We start from the raw sequence: 13841 nt of genomic DNA, 5'->3' as shown, positions 1-13841 counted from the left end.
TAAAAATGTCGTACCAGTGAAACATAAATAAAACTGGACAAGAACAACAGCTAAAATGATACCAAAAGAAACCTAGATAAATTGGGGCCTACTGTGATTAATTTGGGCCTACAGATTCCACATCCACCTAATGGACAAGGTTATGGGGTGTCTAAATTTGCTGAAGCTACCAATTTAACCTCTTAAAATATTAATACTACAAATTTACCCCCATTAACTCTTAATAATAAAATCTAAAACTAAAAATCAGTTTCAACTTCATTTGTATAAACCGATTCTCTCCTCTTTTTCTCCCTCTTTTTTCATTTTTTTGAAACCAAAACATCGTCGATCATCGACGATCCAAATACGATTAATCGTTTTCTTCTTTTATAAAATGACGAAACAAACAAGAGTGAAGCATCCTACTAATAGGAAATTTCCTAATGAGAATAATCCCGGAATTGTTGAAGCAATTTGAAACAAAACCAAGAAAACGGTTGGGAAAGTTGAACCATCTTTGATCGCACAAGAGGAGGAAATGGGTCGAATCAGGTACTTTTCTATCAACCCAATCTTCTAAACTAGGTTTTAGTAACATGCAATCGCTCAAAAATCAAAAAATTTGATTTCAACGGTGAGGGGCGACGGAATCTTCAACGGTGATTTCTTTGACGACGGAAGCTTCATCACTGGTTACAAGAGATTTGAGCAAATCACTCCTATTTTAGAAGCATATCTTTCTAAAGAAAAACAACTAAATGGTTGGATTTAAATTCCAAGAAAAACGTATTCCTCTGATTTAATCGGATCATATTCATACTTGTATTTGTCTTACTCCGGTAATCCTTCTCTTTCTTTTTTTCATATTTCTCGGTATTCTACTCTTACGGTATGTTCTTGTTACTTTGTGTTCTCTTATTCTCGATCTTAAAACTCATTGTAACCTCTAATTTCCATTAATGAAAAGTTTTCTTGTTTATCAAAAAATAAAATAAAAAAAAAATCAACGAGTATTCAATTTAAGGTACTTCCAGCAAAAGTTCAGAACCAGAAATGAAAACATGCTTAAACCTTTTTCTGACTCCTTAAACTCATTACTCGGAAACGAACCATAACATTTTAGTCTTTGAAATACTCTGAAACCAGCAAGGGGATGCTCATATGTCCTCGCATACGAATCCAGTCCATACACTGTTATGTGTTTAGACTGATGGATAAACCATGGATGACTCTATGAATTTAAGTTTATTCCATACCCCGACACATCATGATCATACACGAATATTATGAAAAATTATAAAATGAATGAGACATGGTGTAACTTCGACAAATCAAAGAGGTCTCTAGTGACGAACTTTCTAGGAAAATTTCAAATTAATTTTTGAGGCATACCATTCAAGATTCTTTTCTAATACATCCAAGTGAAAAGATGTGCCTCAAATGGAATCATGACTTTTCAGATTCAAATTAAATCAAGACTTTTCAGAGTCAGGGAAGTAACACAATCAACAACCGGGCATATACGTAAAAGTCGAAGTGTCAATTCAGAACATGCACGACACACACAAAGATTAGATGATGATGTACACGAAATTGTAACATAGTGTCTATTCCACAAAATCGACATAAGCAAATGAAGGGCCCGTATGGCGGCTGTCTGGGAAAGCCAACACCCCACCTTACGTTCTTCAGGTAGACTAATCCAACTCTAAGTAAGTGCTTCAATTAAAAGAACATCAGTAAATATCTACTTCTTGGTCGTGGATCACTCCAAACCACTTGTTCAAACTCCAATTATTGTGAATATTCACTATAGATAAGCAACTCATTCTTCATTTTAATTACTTCCTCCGTTACTTTTTAATAGACAAAATTTTTTTTTTGAGAAAATTAAGAGAACTAATTATTGAAAGTGGTCCTCTAGACACTTGTCAATAAAAGAAGTGAAGTAAAATGGTCCCCATGACACTTGTCAGCCAAAAAAATAAGTGAAATGGTCCACGTAACACTTGTCATCAAAAGAAGTTAAAAGAAAAATGGTCCCAAAAGATTTAAGTAACATTTGATTTTCCCAATTAGGAAACTAGCCTATTTTTTGAAATATTTATTTATAAAAACTGGCCTATTAAAAAGTAACGGAGGAGGAAATATCTTCGTCTATCAATCAAACCTGCAAAAACAAAAATGTCTTCTTACACTTTCCGACTGATCGCTTCTGCAGTGATCATTCTCATGATACACATTAGTAGCGACGAAGTAACTGCACAACCCTCATTTTCAACCGAGTACCAACGTCTAGGAGATAATTACACAAATCCCAGCCAATTTCAGGTGAATCTAAACAAAGTTCTCTCTTCTCTGTCTTCCGACATCACGGCAAGTGATCGAAAGTTTTTCAACAGCAGCACTGGCAATAACCTGGATAAAGTATATGGTATCTTACTCTGTAGAGGAGATATTACACAAAAAACCTGCAGGATTTGTGCGGAAACTGCAATTTCAGAGTTGACAGAACGTTGTCCAAACACGAAAGAGTACATTACATTTTACACTTACTGCATGCTAAGATACTCAGACAGAAATATATTTTCTGTTATGGAGGAAAAGCCAGAGATCACTTTGCAAAACCGAGAGAGTTACACCAACCAGAAGGTATTTAACGATATTGCAGCACAGTTAATGAAAGGTCTAGCAAGAATTGCTACTACAAATGAAAACCACAATGAGACTTTACTTTTTGCCACTGGAGAAATAGATTATTCTTCAGTAGATAAAATTTATGGCTTGGTTCAATGTACTACGGATATATCTACAAGCGACTGCAATGATTGCCTAATGAGTGCAATTGGTAATATCAGTGATTGTTGTTACGGGAGGAAAGGTGGGATAGTTCTTAAACCTAGTTGTAATATAAGGTATGAGCCGTATCCTTTCTCTGACTACAAACAAGAAACTAGTCCAGGTCCCCTTCCTTCAAGTCCTCCTCCAAAACCAAATGTGACTGCAACAACAGGAGATACTGGTAAGTCTAACTGTTTTAAGTTATTTATAATTCTTATATATAAGTATTGTATTCTTATATAGCAGTTTGCTAACACAAGAATTAACAAGAAGCCTTAAACACTTGGCCACAAACTATATAGTTTACACATCTAGCTTAAGATTCTTCTACAATTCCAAGTTGTGCTCATCTCCACAGTATTAGTATACTTCTATCTAACAATATACTAAAATTTTGAACCTTCAGAGATAAAAGGTTAAGATTAGACATTCAAAAGATGATTCGTTCACCTTCTTTATGCATTTATAATAAAACACTTGAAAGAATTCAGAAATTGGTCCCAAACTCCCAATCCCATTTCACTTTTTCTTTCTAGTAACTCTCATGCACCTTGGTCAAGTCTATACAGCCACATAGTACATCACGCAGATGTCATTAAAGGTGAGAAAGATCAACAGTTTGGCCAAAATCAAATAAGTCCCAACAATTCAACCCATGTGGCAACCAACTAGAAGGGTGTGAAAACCCCTGACTGATCAGACACGTAACAGCATTTAGTACATTGACCTTGACCTTGACTTAACCTATCATAACACCACTCAGTAATCACTATTTTACTACTACCTTGTTCTTCTTCATCTTCATCTTCATCTTCACCTTCACAACATCAAAGCTGAACCTACTCAGAAGACAAATTAGAAACCACAAACAATAATGGGTTCATCCCAATTCCTCTGCTTTCTCCCTCTAACTCTCATGATTATACAGTCAGCTATAACCATCAGTGCTGCACCTAGTTACATATACCAAATCTGTCAAGGAGGTAACTTCACAAATGGAACCAAATTTCAAGCCAATCTGAATAACCTGCTCTCCGTGCTTACAGTAAACAATGGATTCTCTAACAGGACCACTAGAAATAACCTAGATAAAGTTCATGGTCTTTTCTTATGTAGAGGAGACCAAACGAATGATGCCTGCCAGAGTTGTGTGACAACTGCAGCAGAAGAAATCACGAAACAATGTCCCAACAAGAAAGATGCTATAATATATTACGACGAGTGTATGGTGCGGTATTCTAACCAATCCATGGTGCAAAAAAATCCTGGTGCCGCCTTTTTTAATATGAACAACGCATCTGATCCTGATTGATTCAAACCGTTATATTGGAGGAACTTGTTACAAGGACTACTGTTAATTCATCAAAGTTTTCAACAGGAACGAAAGACCGAGGCTGATCACTCACCAGCTCCTTCCACTGCTTCCTTTCCTCCACGCTTAACACCTCCTTTCCCAGAGTCATTAGAATATTCAACAAACGGTAAATGTGCATATGTTCTCAACAAAGGCACTAGCCAGATATGAATCTTCTAGAATTATGCATCATTGGAAACTGAATGATGAGCCTTTGAAAGTGGTCATTATAATCTAGTTGCAGAGATTCAATTATAACCAAATTTGGCAAAAACAATTTAGTATTATTTTTTTTGTTCTGATTATTGTTCTTGTTATATGTGTGCAGGAAAGGGGACGAACACCTTTAACAACTAACTAACTCTGATCATGCCTTTAGTTGTTACTCTCGTACTCGCAACAGGAAACCAGTGCCCTCATTAGACTCCAATCCCCAACTGCCTTCTTTGAGTGTAATCATCAAATACAGTACTCAGGCATGTCTGGCAAGTCTAAATAATGATATGTGAATTAGCTTTTATTTATTAAGATGCGTCATTGCGTCCCCAGTAGTCATCACAGAATATGTATGTGTCTGTAATACGTGCTCTGGAGAGTGTTAATAAGGCTTTTCTATGGCTTTTAAAATGATTGAATTTGGTGTTTTGTTTTGTCAGAGTATTATTATTTGCATACTTTATCCCTACGCGTCATGATCATTCACGAATGTTATGAAACAATGAATGGGACATAGTGTAACTTCGACGAAATCAACTAGGGTTTTTTTTTTTTTTTTTTGACAGGAAAGAGCAAAATTTATTAAAAAGGTTCTTTACCACTAAAGCAGTGATATAGAGACCTCAGCAAAGAGGTTTTTTTCTCTTTGAAAAGGAGAATTTTTATTTAAAGGCTGGAAAGTTCAAGGGTTACATGCTCTTAAGGGGATAAGGTCCAATCGAACAAGACGGTCAGAAATTAATGCTTATAATTGGGAATTAATTATGCTAATGTTTTATTTAATTTCGACGAAAATTTCAAATTTAAATTTCGAAGCATGCCTTTCAAGATACTTTTCAAATAATGTCCAATTCAAAAGATGTGCCTCAAACTGAATCATGACTTTTAAGATTCAAATTATATCAGAGTTAGTGAAGTGACTATCAACAACCGGGATATATACCCGAAAGTCGAAGTGTCAATTCATAACATGCATGACACACACAAAGATTAGATGATGATGTACACAAATTGTAACATTCCACAAAATCGACGTAGATGCATGCACTAAGCCTAAGAAACCGAAAATTCGAAGCAACTGAATTGTCTTCAGAATCTTCAAATTGTTGGAAATATTACTGCGGTTTTTTGGAATTAGCAATAAAAATCTAAATCATAGAAATTTTTTAGCGGGTTTAGTTCGTTGAGGTTAGAGTCAGAGACTCTTCCCTTAGGACAATTCAGTTTGCTGTCTGGAAAACCCAACACCCACCTTACGTTCTTCAGATCTAACTCTAAATAAGTACTTCAATTAAGAATATCAGGACGTAAATATTTATTTCTTGGTCGTGGATCACTTCAAACCACTTGTTCAAACTCCGATTATTGTGAATATTTTTTTTTTGATCGTGAAAGAGACATTATTTTAGAGAAATAAGAATTTTTTACAACCAGACCCAAAAGAAAAATTACAAGTGGAGGTGCTACTCTCAAGTCACAACCGAGAGAGTAAGGACACAAAGAAAGAGCCCCCAAAAACACGAAGAGATATCCTCATCTAAGCCCAGCCAGTTAGAAACTATAAGAAACCTGTTTTGAGGCATACTGGATTTTTTTGAGGCATACTAAATAATGCCAAAATAGGGTCACTAAATAAAAAACAACATCTCCCCTTATCCATTCTTTTTGATAATGGCATAACTACCCTTGCATAATTAGTGTTAATGATTATGATTAGATTTGATTAGTTAGGAATTTTAAAGATTGATTAAAAATTAAATTATTAATGTTAAAGAGAAATCAAATTTATGTGAGTGAGCTGGAATTTTTAAGAGGAAGAAGAAGAAGTGAAAATAAATAAATTGGGTTTTAAGATTTTAGTGATTAGAAGTGACCAAAATGTGTGATTCGAATCAGAGGTAGACTTTTATACGAGGTTTAATGTCCTTTTTATAAGTTAAATCTGTCAGAAAATTGAATTTTTAAAACCCAGATCTACTGACTAGATGAACAGTTCGGCTGATAACTTGTCAGTCGAACCTCTGTGTTTCGAAAATATACTTAGGTTCTTGTCAGCCGAACTTGACTCTGTAACTCACGAACTTAGGTTCGGCAGATTCGAACAAAATCGTTGTTAGCCGAACCTAGGTGTATTTTCGAAAAACAAAGGTTCGGCTGACAAGTTATCAGCCGAACTTCACTCTGTAATTGACGAATTTAGGTTCGATTGATTCGAACAAAATCTAGCAAAGTCGCATTAGCCGAACATAGTATTTCTCTAAATCATATACTAGGTTCGGCTCAAAATTGATATTCCAAGATCAGCCGAACGGATCTTCTGAAAACCCTAATTTCATCTTTGAAATCATATTTTATCGATCAAACAAAATAAAATCAACCAAAAACAAGATGGGTTTGTTACAAATGCATTCTAAAATACATCTAAGAACAATTGAGATTTGGATTTCGCAATCCAACATCGCTCACTTCGATTCGTGTTTCCTTTGATTGATTGATTGCTTGATTGAATTGGAGTCCAAGATGTTTAAGTTTAAAGGTTATTTTGATTTTAGGTTTTTGAGGATAAGGGCACTCTAGTAATTAGATTGTTTAAGGATATATAGGTAATTGCACTACCTTTAGACACTCCTTATAAAACCATGCTAGATGGGATAATAAATAAGTATGCCTCGAAAAAATTCAGTATGCCTCAAAACAGGTTACAGAGATACGCACATTACAATTGAGATTTACCCATTAAGATAGAGGGCCCATTAGATACTTATGAAAACCCTAATTTAAAATGATCTTTTCCGGAACCAGCCGCAAAGCATTTTCACCCCCACGATTCGAACCGCTGCAGTACCTCCGATTTAGACCACATCAATACTTCCTCCAAGTTTTGTGATACCAATTATTGTGAATATTCACTACAGATAAGTAACTCATTCTTCATTTTAATTATTTTCGTCTATCAATCAAACCTGCAAAAACAAAAATGTCTTCTTACATTTTCCGACTGATCGCTTCTGCAGTGATCATTCTCATGATACACATTAGTAGCGACAAAGTAACTGCACAACCCTCATTTGCAGCCCAGTACCAATGTCTAGGAGATAATTACACAAATCCCAGCCAATTTCAGGTGAATCTAGACAAAGTTCTCTCTTCTCTGTCTTCCGACATCACGGCAAGTGATCGAAAGTTTTTCAACAGCAGCACTGGCAATAACCTGGATAAAGTATATGGTATCTTACTCTGTAGAGGAGATATTACACAAAAAACCTGCAGGATTTGTGCGGAAACTGCAATTTCAGAGTTGACAGAACGTTGTCCAAACACGAAAGAGTACATTACATTTTACACTTACTGCATGCTAAGATACTCAGACAGAAATATATTTTCTGTTATGGAGGAAAAGCCAGAGATCACTTTGCAAAACCGAGAGAGTTACACCAACCAGAAGGTATTTAACGATATTGCAGCACAGTTAATGAAAGGTCTAGCAAGAATTGCTACTACAAATGAAAACCACAATGAGACTTTACTTTTTGCCACTGGAGAAATAGATTATTCTTCAGTAGATAAAATTTATGGCTTGGTTCAATGTACTACGGATATATCTACAAGCGACTGCAATGATTGCCTAATGAGTGCAATTGGTAATATCAGTGATTGTTGTTACGGGAGGAAAGGTGGGATAGTTCTTAAACCTAGTTGTAATATAAGGTATGAGCCGTATCCTTTCTCTGACTACAAACAAGAAACTAATCCAGGTCCCCTTCCTTCAAGTCCTCCTCCAAAACAAAATGTGACTGCAACAACAGGAGATACTGGTAAGTTTAACTGTTTTAAGTTATTTATTCTTCCATATGGTACTGTATGCGCTCTTTACTTTTTATATCTTTGTTTTTTTGATTCAATTTGGAAACTGTTAACAACTATAAGATGATCCATGAGATTTGTAATGAGAATCAATCCAAGGATATAGCAGTTTGCTAACACTAGAGTTAGTATGAAGCTTTAAACACTTTGTACATTTTCACTTTGGCACAAACTACTAATATAGTTCACCAAATGTATTGTTTACACATCTAACATAAGATTCTTTCTTCTATAATTCCAAGTTGTGCTTAAGGTTAACTGCTATCCTTTTTTATTTATCTCATTCTTGAATATATATTGCTGACAAGTAGTCCTCTCTATGTTGCAGAAAAAGACAATAAGTCCTCCAGCAATATAGTTCTTATTGTGGCCATTCCTTTAGCTATTGCTCTCGTACTCATCTCCACAGCATTAGTATACTTCTATTTGAAGAAGAAGAAGAAGGCCTACAACTCGATTGATGAACCTGATGGTAAGTACTGATATTGGACTATACATTATAATCTTAGATGGGGATTACGACTAACTACTATGCTGAGGTGATGGCACTCTTAGGTGCAGGTGTATGGGCAATAACTAATAATATGCTTCATATTAGTTTCAGATCAGAGTCTTAAGCCGTTTTTTTTTAGCATTTAGAACTGATTATCTTCCTTGGTTACAGATATGGATGACATTACAAGGATAGAGTCATTGCGGTTTGACTTAGACACAATAAAAGCTGCTACTGGAAATTTCTCTAATGATAATAAGCTTGGGAAAGGAGGATTTGGTTATGTTTACAAGGTACAAAAAAAACTTTGAAAATATTGGCAAATACACATCTTACTTCAATATACACAGTCTCATCTACTAATATGTTTGCAGGGTACGTTATCAAATGGACAAGAAATAGCCGTAAAGCGGCTATCTATCAACTCTGAACAGGGTAAAAAAGAATTTAGGACTGAGGTTGGTTTATTGGTCAAGCTTCAACACAGGAATCTTGTTAGACTCCTTGGTTTCTGCTTGGAGGGAGAAGAAAAGCTGCTTATCTATGAGTTTGTGCCCAACGGAAGCCTCGACCAAATTATTTTTGGTTCGGAACCTCTTTCCATTCATTTTGAGTTCTATTTGTCTCTTTCAAATTTATCAACCATCCAGCTCTGGATTCTATCTAACTTGGGTATTTTGATTTTGTACATGTTGCAACTATGTAAGACCCCTCGAAAGCAGCAAATTTGAATTGGGAAACACGTTATAAAATTATTGGAGGGATCGCTAAAGGCCTACTCTATCTTCATGAAGATTCTCGGTTAAGAATTATTCATAGAGATCTCAAAGCTGCCAATGTGTTGTTAGATGAAGAGAACAACGCCAAAATTGCAGATTTTGGTATGGCAAAGCTGTTTGACTTGGACCTAACTCAAGGAAACAGCAGTAGCGCTGTGGGAACATTGTAAGTATAACGATAATTCTTATGCGCTTCATTTCGATATAGCTGAATAACGGAACTCGTTGAATGTATCTTACTAATCATTCAAATAACACATGTAGCGGATACATTGCACCAGAATATGTATTGCATGGGCAGTTCTCGACAAAATCAGATGTATATAGTTTTGGTATCTTACTACTCGAGATAATAACCGGCAGGAGGATCAATCAGTTCTACGAATCAGAGAGCTCCGAGTACCTTCTAACCTATGTGAGTCTAATGTTAATGGTTAATTCCTTTATTGATCAGTTAACATGTAACAAAGGCTTTTAAGGTGATTCGACTAACTTCCACGAACTTTAAATCTTTGGCGTTCCTTCCAGGTATGGAGACATTGGGAAGAAGGAACAGCTTTAGAGTTGATGGACCAAACATTAAGAGAGAAGTATTCAGAAAATGAAGTTAAGAAGTGCATACAGGTGGGGTTGTTATCCGTTCAAGATGTAATTGAGAGACCCACCATGGCGAAGGTTGCTCAAATGCTCGCGAATGATGCTACCATCCCCCAATCGTTACCACGACCTGCAGTTTTTAGTCATAGCCGCATACAATTAAACAGGTTTCCAGAGAGTGACACATCAACAAATGCAAGTAAATCAGAAAGTTCTTGGCAGTTTACTTATCAAAGCAGCATATCAAACCAATCTTCATGACATCTCATTTACTGGTCCATAGAAATTCTGCTGCAGATTTGATATTCTAAACACTCCTATACAGTTCTAGTGGGGTGCTATTACTGTTTCCCATAATTAGATTCTTATGTAAACAAAGACCTTCACAAGAAACAGTAATGAAATAAGTCCTTCAGGTAATAACTGTCTCTCTCTGCCCCATAATTAGATGCAAACTGAATACCATTACAGAAACGCCAACGGGGTTTAAAAGTAATACAGTGGATGGTAACTACTAACTACAAAAGCAAATGCATACAGTTACCTGATAACCCAATTATCTTTCCTTTTCGTTTTGAGTAGGAGCTAGACTTTTTTAACATTCGGCAAAAGAAAGGCCACCGACACATTACTAGACTTTCCTTGAAAGAGAAGTTGATATTTCTAGATTTGCCTTGCTGAATAAAACTAAGAAGCAGATGATGAAGAAATCAGATCATAAATTACTAGATTTGCCTATTTCATTTACAAGTTAAGCAGTCCATGAGTTCTCTCAGCTTCCAATTAACAGTCAACCTAATTGAGTTTTCTTCAATAATAGTCGACTAAAATAGCAGAAAAATAAATAAGGGAAGGCCATTTTCTTCACACTGAAATAATGAAGTCTCCTTCCAACTTAGGCAACTGGGGGACAAAGGACGTGATCCTGAAAAGTACGTGATCCTGAGAAGTATCAACTTCAGCTGATTGAAAAAATGAAGTCTCCTCTCCAACTTAGGCAACTGGGGGACGTTGCAAATGATCCTGAGAAATATCGACTGCACCAGGTGGCATGAATTGCCACATGGCAACACCAGGGTAGCCCATGAATGGCATCAGCTTGTCGCCTGCAGCTTGGGCTTGCATAGTGAAAGCAGCAGGGATGGCAGAAGGGTGAGGCATGAAACCAGCTGGTGGAGCACAAGTGGCTTTAAGTTGCTGCTCTAGGTTTTCTTTCTCTGACTTTAGCCTCTGTTTTTCATCACGAAGTTCGTTCTTCTCGACCTGTACAGATAAACAATCTCTTTCATCATTAGGATATAATCAAGAGGCTATCTTGATCTGTTCTCACTTCTCAGGCCACAAGGGAATCAAACAAAATTTAAGTAAAAACAGGTAAACTTTCTATAGGTTAGGACCTTGGTGCTGACGAACTTTTGTCAATGGAAATTACTAACGAGTTTCTTCCACCAAATTAATTGGGAATAACCAACTAAGAAATATGGATCTCACCTTCAACTCCTTGATCTTCTCCTGGAGACTCTCATTAGACTCCTTGAGTTTCTGGGTTTCACTCTTTAGCTGAGTCACCATTCGTACAGCATCACTCAATATAGCAGCCTTATCCAATTTTGGAGGCCTCCCAGGATCCAGGATGGAACCCAATTCCACGAATCTTGTGATTTTTCAAAACTGATGTCAGTGATGTATCTGTTTTTTTTTTTTGGTTTAATTGAATAAAGATAGACATAAACAGAATATGTACCTATCGTTCAGTCTATCTCTCCTCATTTTCTCTCTACATGCTTTAGAGCTAGATGCTGACGTACATGAATCAGACCTCACCCTGTAACAAAATTTTCAAGAACCTTTAATCAAAGAAATCCTCCTATAATGAATATTTTTCTTTTTCTATCAAAATATTGGTATGGCTACTTATGAGAAGAACTACCGTTTCCGGGAGCCTGTTTCCTTAACTGCAACAGAATCCCCAAAGAAGTCATCAATTTCGACACTGCGAAGACACAAGAACAAGTTAACATTGCCACAAAAAGTAAAAGTACATAGATACCCTATAATGAACCAAAAGTCTTGCAAATTGTAAGACAATTGCAAACTCAGCATCAAAGTACACCCTTTTCCCTGTTTCTCAACAATATTCTTCTTCAGAAGCATGAAAAAGACAAACTATAAGGCAAATGAAACTTAGCAAACAAGAGTACACTTCAGAATAGATGGCTACAATCTCCTAACAAAAGCACAATAATGACTCTTACTTAGCTAACCAAATAAAAAATCTCATCTACAACAGTACAACACCACAACTCCTGGTCTCCTATAGACCAATGGCAGAATAACTCTCATCTCATGAACACACACACACACACTTTCCTCGTTCCTCTTAAGCGTCTGCGAAGATTCTCAAATCCCTCTCGTGGAAAATTGATCAACAGAACAAGAAACGATCATACGGAGTTGATTAGGAATCTCTCCAAATGAGCTCTGAATTTCCGAGAACGTAAGGATAACCTTCTTTCTTTTGAAGTGACCATAGTTTTTTTAGTCCCTCAAATTTCTAACTATGCACACAACTTTACAGATTAGTAACTCTAATAGGATCTCCCTAAACTAATGGAAATATTTACCAATTCTACACCAGTAACTGAATAAGAACATCTAGAACTTCATAAAGCTAAAATCAATAACCCTAACAAAATAAATATTCTCCAAACAAATTTGAAAAAAAATTCTAAAAATAAAAGACAATAAAATTGAGAGGATTAATCGAATTAACGAACCTTACAGGATTAGAACCGTTTAAAGGTTGTGAAGCCCAGTTGAATCCATCGGTTGGAGCTTGGAAGTCTGCTGCTATTAACGGGTAATCAAGAAGCCAATCAGGATTTTCAGGAGAAACCATCTTCTTCGATATAGATTAAAGATCATAAAAAGAGGTTCCTAGGAATGAAGATGAATTTTAGGGATTATGTTAACGGAGGGAAATTAATGGCTGCGTGGAGATTCTCATTCGGGGATGATGACGAGTTGCTTTTTGGGTTTTTATTTTATTTATTCAATTTTGGGTTTGGGCTTCCAACATTCGAGGGCCACCCTCTTTTAATTCGAGGGCCACCTCCAAAACTATTAGTCTTGACTCTTGAATGAACCCTAATTTGGAGCATACAACATAATTTGGAGGCATACATAATAAGAGAAAAAGGGGTTGGAAATAGTATTTTTAGGTTATCCCTTATCCAACCTATTTTCATATATGCCAAAATACTCTTATGAGATTTGTGTTAAATTAGTGTTAATCTGATTAATTAGTGTTAATCTGATTAGTTAGTGTTAATTTAGGATCATAATTTTCTTTTTAAAGATTAGTGAGTTATTTTTTTAGAAAAAGAAGAAGGAGGAAAGAAAGAGAGGAGGAAAAAAACTTTTTTTTTCTTTGTGATCTTTGTGATTATTGAGAGATGTGTGATACAAATTCGAGTGAGGAAGATGAATCTTTATCACATAAAGCTATGAAAATACATATCAATTATGATGGAGATCCAGACATGGCTTATTTGATGGATTTTGAAAATGATTTTACCCAAACTCAACCTTTTTCTCAAGCTCAAGATGATTCCTTTATGGAGCCAAACCCCGAAGATGAGTACATGGATGAGGAACCCAATGCTAATAATACACAGGTATGGTTATAGAAGTTGTTTAATTTACGTTTTGTAGC

The 13841-nt window shown here is 35.9% G+C and overlaps 3 protein-coding genes across 4 annotated transcripts; 2 read left to right on the top strand and 1 right to left on the bottom strand.

Moving 5' to 3' along the window:
• Nucleotides 1-2142: 2142 nt before the first annotated feature.
• LOC113317408 (cysteine-rich repeat secretory protein 38-like) lies at nucleotides 2143-4832 on the top strand. Of its 2 annotated transcripts, XR_003343513.1 has the most exons (3): nucleotides 2143-3004; nucleotides 4202-4304; nucleotides 4506-4832. XR_003343513.1 is itself a non-coding variant. In XM_026565523.1 (2 exons), exons 1-2 carry the CDS (start codon nucleotides 2167-2169, stop codon nucleotides 4532-4534), a joined length of 867 nt encoding a protein of 288 aa, XP_026421308.1. In that variant the 5' UTR covers nucleotides 2143-2166; the 3' UTR covers nucleotides 4535-4832. The 2 variants fall into 2 exon arrangements, 1 of the variants encoding a protein (XP_026421308.1); XM_026565523.1 differs by lacking the exon at nucleotides 4202-4304.
• A 2282-nt stretch (nucleotides 4833-7114) lies between these two features.
• On the top strand, nucleotides 7115-10678 carry LOC113317406 (cysteine-rich receptor-like protein kinase 7). Its single transcript, XM_026565522.1, has 7 exons — nucleotides 7115-8208; nucleotides 8586-8729; nucleotides 8922-9043; nucleotides 9125-9335; nucleotides 9458-9695; nucleotides 9794-9944; nucleotides 10058-10678. Exons 1-7 carry the CDS (start codon nucleotides 7371-7373, stop codon nucleotides 10385-10387), a joined length of 2034 nt encoding a protein of 677 aa, XP_026421307.1. The 5' UTR covers nucleotides 7115-7370; the 3' UTR covers nucleotides 10388-10678.
• Nucleotides 10679-10825: 147 nt separating this feature from the next.
• On the bottom strand, nucleotides 10826-13153 carry LOC113317409 (transcription factor ILR3-like). Its single transcript, XM_026565524.1, has 5 exons — nucleotides 12904-13153; nucleotides 12057-12119; nucleotides 11871-11951; nucleotides 11618-11780; nucleotides 10826-11389 (listed from the first exon to the last, which is right to left on the bottom strand). The coding sequence occupies exons 1-5, from the start codon at nucleotides 13023-13025 to the stop codon at nucleotides 11120-11122; spliced, it is 699 nt and encodes a 232-aa protein (XP_026421309.1). The 5' UTR covers nucleotides 13026-13153; the 3' UTR covers nucleotides 10826-11119.
• Nucleotides 13154-13841: the final 688 nt, after the last annotated feature.

This window comes from Papaver somniferum, chromosome 10 (genome assembly GCF_003573695.1).
Source record: "Papaver somniferum cultivar HN1 chromosome 10, ASM357369v1, whole genome shotgun sequence".
NCBI lineage: Eukaryota > Viridiplantae > Streptophyta > Magnoliopsida > Ranunculales > Papaveraceae > Papaver > Papaver somniferum.
The sequence above is the reverse complement of the archived record's forward strand: the minus strand, read 5'-3'. Positions and strand labels throughout refer to the sequence as shown.

What these genes read in the sequence shown, in the direction of transcription:
- LOC113317409 (XM_026565524.1), bottom strand. Translation starts at nt 13,025, where the DNA reads ATGGTTTCTCCTGAAAATCCTGATTGGCTTCTTGATTACCCGTTAATA. An exon ending in AACGGTTCTAATCCTGTAAG is followed by an intron (nt 12,120 to 12,903) that starts GTTCGTTAATTC and finishes GTGTCTTCGCAG; the next exon opens with TGTCGAAATTGATGACTTCT. An exon ending in AGAAGATCAAGGAGTTGAAG is followed by an intron (nt 11,390 to 11,617) that starts GTGAGATCCATA and finishes TTATCTGTACAG; the next exon opens with GTCGAGAAGAACGAACTTCG.
- LOC113317408 (XM_026565523.1), top strand. Translation starts at nt 2,167, where the DNA reads ATGTCTTCTTACACTTTCCGACTGATCGCTTCTGCAGTGATCATTCTC. An exon ending in TGCAACAACAGGAGATACTG is followed by an intron (nt 3,005 to 4,505) that starts GTAAGTCTAACT and finishes ATATGTGTGCAG; the next exon opens with GAAAGGGGACGAACACCTTT.
- LOC113317406 (XM_026565522.1), top strand. Translation starts at nt 7,371, where the DNA reads ATGTCTTCTTACATTTTCCGACTGATCGCTTCTGCAGTGATCATTCTC. An exon ending in CTCGATTGATGAACCTGATG is followed by an intron (nt 8,730 to 8,921) that starts GTAAGTACTGAT and finishes CCTTGGTTACAG; the next exon opens with ATATGGATGACATTACAAGG. An exon ending in CCTCGACCAAATTATTTTTG is followed by an intron (nt 9,336 to 9,457) that starts GTTCGGAACCTC and finishes CAACTATGTAAG; the next exon opens with ACCCCTCGAAAGCAGCAAAT.